The sequence below is a fragment of the Panthera tigris genome, chromosome C1 (assembly GCF_018350195.1).
Source record: "Panthera tigris isolate Pti1 chromosome C1, P.tigris_Pti1_mat1.1, whole genome shotgun sequence".
Taxonomy (NCBI): domain Eukaryota; kingdom Metazoa; phylum Chordata; class Mammalia; order Carnivora; family Felidae; genus Panthera; species Panthera tigris.
Window position 1 is genome coordinate 211,632,310 of NC_056667.1, and position 5,863 is coordinate 211,638,172.

The following is a 5,863-nucleotide window of genomic DNA, read 5'->3' on the forward strand; positions in this document are numbered from 1 at the left end:
CAGGCATGGCCTTATCAGAGTTCCTACCTCCAGCCTCTATACTCAGGGACCTCCCGGCCTCCCTAGGGAACCCCTTGGCAGGAAAATAACTCCCTGCCACTGCTGTCCCCTGGAGAAGGGCTCAGGGGCCTGCTTCTCGAGCCAGCCAAGCCTTCTGGCTTTGTTTACTATAAGACCTGACCCCCTGGGTTTTCCTCCTCTGGGCACCTCTATTTCCTCCTTTGTAACTGGGAATAAAATAGTACATGCCTCTAGGATTAAGTGATTCATGTGTGAGCCTAGAATCATGCTTGGCATATTGTAACTGCTTGATGAATGTTAGCTATTCTTTATTGCACTGTTAAATGCTTCCATTTCAATTCTATGGGCATTTTCTGAGGTCCTGCTGTCAGCTCAGCCATGGGACCTCATCATGGAGCAAGACTAGAACAGACCTGTGGGCAACGGCCAAACCAGCAGAGGTTTTTACCTGCTAGACGATTCTGGAAGTCACCCGGATGGAAACACCCATCTCTCCAGACCCTGCTGAGCCAAGAATTCCCTTCTGTGTCTTCTGTCACTTGAGCCCACTCCCTAGGAAACGCTGGGTCTGGCACACACACAGGCAGATTAATAAAGGCTGGGGACAAAAAAGGGGTTTGAGTGAAATATTTGTTGATGGATGAAAAGAGAGATGGTTGGGGCCAGGCAAGCAGGCCTTCCCTTGGTAGTGAGGGGAGCCCTCTGAGGCAGGAGGGACCCCAGAGGGGGAGAGGGCCTCCACTTTGGGGCACAGAAAAAGGCTTCCGGAGCTGTGGCCCCTAACACGGGCAGCCTAGCCTCCTGGGGCGTCTTATCTCACAGACATTGCGCCCCCCTGCAGCCCCTCTCCCCTGCAGACAAGCCCTAGATGGCTGGCCCAGGGGCCCCAACAGCAGGGTGCAGGGAGGCCTGCCTGGGAAGGGGGAATGGGGAGAAGGCAGAGGGAATCGGAGGGGGAAAAGGAAGCTTTGTCTTCCTCTGCCTCCCCTACCACGGAAAAAAAAAAAGTCCTAATAGGGCCAGAGGGAGCCGGTGGGGACCGCGGGGCGCCAGGAAGGTTGCAGGTGGGTGGTGTCCTGGTTCACAGTCTTCCAGAAGGGCCGACGACCCCATGGAAGCTCCGCGGGAGAAACCGAGTACCCGGGGGCAGGGGTGACGGGAGCGATCCTCGTGGGCTCCGAGGTCCCCACTCCCGGTCGGGCCTCGGGTTCCGCCTCTAGGAAATGGGCCACCGGCGCTCGCCGCAGTGCGGAGCGCTGGCCCGGCGGCCGAGGGGCTGGAGGGCCGGGGGCGCCGAAGGGGTTAACGCACCTGGGCCGCCGCCGCCCCTCCCGGTCCCTCCTCCGGCCGCGGGGAAGTGGAAAGTCGCGGCGGGGGCGCGGCCCGGCCTTCGCTCCCGCCCGCCCCGTCCTCGTCCCCGCCCGCCGTCCCCGAGCCGCGGCGCCCAGAGCTGCGACCCGCGCGCCCCGCTCCGCCGCCGCCCCGGCCCGGGCCGCCATGTCTCTGTGGTGAGTGGGGGACCCGGCCGGGCCGTCGGGCGGGGGGCCGGGCCGGGGGGCGCGGGGACCCTGGGCTCCCTCCCCCGAGGTCCGGGATGCACGGGGGTGGGGGGGGGAGCCGGGCGGCTCTCGGGGATGGGAGGACGCCGCGCCGGGTGCCCCGGGGCTGGCCTCAGTTTCCCGGGACGGACGGGCTCGGCGGCGGCGGCGGCGGCGGCGGCGGCGGCGGCCGGGATGCCCGGGGGTGCGCGGCGCCCGCACCAGCCTGACGCGGCCGGGCTCCGCGGAGCCCGTGCGCGCTGCCCTCGCCGGCGGCCCCTCGGCTCTGCCCGGCCCGGGCCCCGCGGCACCCTGAGCCCACCTCGGGACCCCGGGCTTTGGGGACTCAAGGGCTCTCCGGCAGCCCGGTCGCGTCCCCCGTTCTGAGGGCCTCCTGCGTCCTGGGCGACCGCCGTCCTCTCCCCGCTTCCCCACCCCTCCCCCCCCCCCCCGCCCCGAGGGGCTTTCCTTCCTCCGGGGGAGCTCGGGCCTCCAGCCCCACTCCCCCTGTCCCCTTCTCTTTACTCCCCTGAGGGACTTCAGTCCTACAAATGGAGTGGGGTGGTGCAGGTGGATAGGCCTGGGCAGAGGGGCCTCGCCCGCATCCCCTTCCCCTGGGGTGACCCCGGCCGGACTTCCTCCAGTCCCGACCTCCCCGACTCAGGGGAAGGGGTGTTTCGCTGAAACGCCTGGGGCAAGAGACCCTGACCCAGAACATTCTGCTGTCCCCCTTGGGAGGGTCGAGTCTTGGGTCACACCCCCCACTCCAGCACCTGGGGTGACCCAGTCTTCCTCCTACCCCATAAACCGGAACCCTTGGGACTCCATGGGAAAACATCGCTCCAGGGGGCTCAGCATTTACCAGCCCTGGGTGCCTGAACCTTCAACTAGTCAGGCATGAGGGCCACCCCCAACTTCTCCAGTATCCCTGTAATGCCACATCGCAGTCTATTTCTTCCATTTGCCCTGCGGCTCCCCCTCTGGAGGTTGGGGCTGTCTCCCTCTTGGCCTGGCCCTGTGACGCCACACTTCTGGACTGCCTGTGTCCCCAAAGCCCCCAGCCCCTGTGTCTCCACAAGAGAGACCAGGCCAGGAGGCCTAGCCACCTCCAGAGTGTGAGCTGAGGAGAGAGGGTCCTGGGGCCCCAGGGCTCAGGCCCCCTGCCTTGGGCCTGCCAGCACCTCTAGCAAAAAGCTCTAATTTTTGCTTCCGAAATGGGTGTGGTAGGAGCTCTGTGGACAAAGAGGGTCCCTGGAGAGTGGAGGTCTGAATGTGTTCCCTTCCCCGGGGAGGCAGAGCTGGGGGAACGCCATCTCTCCTAGGGGGAGAGTGGGGCCCAAGCTGAGCAGAGCCGGTAAGACGGCAGGAGACCCCTGTCCCATTCTCGGGCCTCGCTCGGCCATGAGGGCAGCTATTGTGCGTTGGATCAGATGGATGGGGTGGAAGGGGAAGGGACAGGCTTCTTCAGGTCCCACGTTAGAGACTCTCCCTGGTGTCCCCCCAGAGGTTCCTGAGCTCCCAAGCTGTAGAGCGGGTGCTGTCTCTGCCCCCCCCAGGATGGTTCACCCCAATGGGTCATGAAGTTTGCACAGAGAAATGAAAGCAAACCGGGTGCCTTGCCGGGGTCGGGGAACAGGCAGAAAGTCTCCACCAGAGGTCGTCCTTGTAGACGCACAGCATCCCCGGACTGCATACCCACTGTGTGCCAGGCACATTAGACAGCACTCCAATTCCTTGTTGTTATCCTCATGCCGGGGAAAAAGAAATGACAGTTTGGAGAGGTTAAGGGGACCCACTCAGAGTCACTAAGCTTATAAGTGGCAGAGCCAAGATTTAAACCCCTGCAGCCTGACTCCACAGTGCTTGTACTTAAACTTCGTGCATCGAGGTTGCCCTGGTCCTGGAAGAGGGAAGTCAGGGTGGGGGAGAAGGCAGGACCCTCCTCTGGCCACTCGGGCCGCAGGACCTGAGTCTGTGTCCAGGCTCCACATGCCCATCTGGGACTGCAGCTCCGAACAAGGCTGCTGGAGAGTCACAGGGGACTCACCCCTTCCTCTCTCCTCTGAACCACCCTCCATCCCCTCACCCCTAGGAAGAAAACCGTCTACAAGAGTGTGTGCCTGTCCCTGGCCCTGCTGGTGGCCGTAACGGTATTCCAGCGCAGTCTGACTCCCAACCAGTTTCTGCAGGCACCCCCGCCCCCCACTCTAGAGCCACCAAAGGCTCAGAAACCAAGCGGACACCTGGTGAACCCCAACAGTTTCTGGAAGAACCCGAAGGATGCGGTTGCCCCCACGCCCATGGCCTCACGAGGGCCCCAGACTTGGGACATCAACATCACTAACTGCTCGGTCAATGTCAACCTGACCCACCAGCCCTGGTTCCAGGGCCTGGAACCGCACTTCCGGCAGTTTCTGTCCTATCGCCACTGCCGATACTTCCCCATGCTGCTGAACCACCCGGAGAAGTGCCACGGTGACGTCTACCTGCTGGTGGTGGTCAAGTCGGTCATCACGCAGCACGACCGCCGCGAGGCCATCCGCCAGACCTGGGGCCGTGAGCAGGAGACGGTGGGCAGGGGCCGCGGCGCCGTGCGCACCCTCTTCCTGCTGGGAACGGCCTCCAAGCAGGAGGAGCGGGCCCACTACCAGCAGCTGCTGGCCTACGAAGACCGCCTCTACGGCGACATCCTGCAGTGGGACTTTCTCGACAGCTTCTTCAACCTGACCCTCAAGGAGATCCACTTCCTCAAGTGGTTTGACATCTACTGCCCCAAAGTTCACTTCATCTTCAAGGGCGACGACGATGTCTTCGTCAATCCCCCCAACCTGCTCGAATTTCTGGCGGACCGGCAGCCACAGGAAGACCTGTTTGTGGGCGACGTCCTGCAGCACGCCAGGCCGATCCGCAAGAAGGACAACAAATACTACATCCCGGGGGTTCTGTACAGCAAGGCCAGCTACCCGCCGTACGCGGGCGGAGGGGGCTTCCTCATGGCCGGCAGCCTGGCCCGGCGCCTGCATCACGCCTGCGACACCCTGGAGCTGTACCCCATCGACGACGTCTTCCTGGGCATGTGTCTGGAGGTGCTGGGCGTGCAGCCCACGGCCCACGAGGGCTTCAAGACTTTCGGCATCTCTCGGAACCGCAACAGCCGCATGAACAAGGAGCCCTGCTTTTTCCGCTCCATGCTTGTGGTGCACAAGTTGCTGCCCGCCGAGCTGCTGGCTATGTGGGGGCTGGTGCACGGCAACCTCACCTGCTCCCGCAAGCTGCAGGTGCTCTGACCCCGGCCCGACCACCGGGCCAGGCGAGGGCAGGTGTTCCTGAGCCCCAGAAATCATGGGGCTGGAGCCGCAAAGCCGGGACGTGGTCTGTGGTCCCCTGCAGGGAGCTGGAGGGTTTGGGCCGTGTGCGCCCCTGGGTGTGATGGGGTGCAGTTAGCCGGAAGGAGGCCTCCCTGCGTGGACACTCCCCAGAAAGTGGAGCTGAGGCCCAGGACTGTTGGGAACTGCCCGGACCGCGGGAGGATCATCTCGGGCACCAGGCCACCAGCCACCGGTCGCCCTCCTAACCTGGGTGCCCTGCGTGGCTCCCCGTGACCTGGTGGAGGCCCTGGCGGTCTCTGAAGGAAGCCGGTGCTCAGGTACCCGGGTCAGGCCTGACCCCGGACGGGTCTGTGGCGGCCCTCTCATCTTCACAGAGAAGATCCTCGTTCTCCCATGAAATGCCTCAGTCTCCCCCCGCTGGGCCCAAGCAGCCCTTTCAGGAGAGGCTCAGCCCTGTGCAGGCTCACAGGCCCCCCCCTTCCCCCACGGTCCCTGCCCCTGGGTCTCCAGGAGACGGAACCTCAGAAGGCCCTCAGCGCCACTCCCGCCCCCCAGACCCGCCTGGAGTTGCTGCTCAGTGTCTGCTCCCAGGCGGCCTGACTCCTGGCCGAGGCCTGTGATGCTCCATCTGCCTCTGTCTGGACGCGCGGCTGGCCGCTCCGACTACCTCAGCCATCCTCAGAACCTCCGGGCGGGCCGCAGCACCGCCCCCGCCCCCCCCCCCCCCCCCCCGCCCCTGACACAGGGCCAGAGAGCAGTGCTCCAGCCCCCCGCGGTCACGGTGCTGCCCCACCGGCCCAGGGCCCTCGTGCGGTCCCGCTGAGGCCTGGCTCCCCGGCCGGAAACCAGCTGGTTTGGCCCTGGAGATGGACGTTCCTCTATTACTGTGAAGTTTTATTTATGAAGAATCTGGAAGGAAAGAGTGCCGGGCCTCGGGAGATGGTGGTATTCTTCCCTCCCCTTCCCTCATTCCAG

At 64.3% G+C, this 5,863-nt stretch overlaps 1 protein-coding gene across 1 annotated transcript; it reads left to right on the forward strand.

Moving 5' to 3' along the window:
- Positions 1–1,464: 1,464 nt before the first annotated feature.
- B3GNT7 (UDP-GlcNAc:betaGal beta-1,3-N-acetylglucosaminyltransferase 7) lies at positions 1,465–5,607 on the forward strand. The gene is made up of 2 exons (XM_042997715.1): positions 1,465–1,529; positions 3,652–5,607. The coding sequence occupies exons 1-2, from the start codon at positions 1,519–1,521 to the stop codon at positions 4,844–4,846; spliced, it is 1,206 nt and encodes a 401-aa protein (XP_042853649.1). The 5' UTR covers positions 1,465–1,518; the 3' UTR covers positions 4,847–5,607.
- Positions 5,608–5,863: the final 256 nt, after the last annotated feature.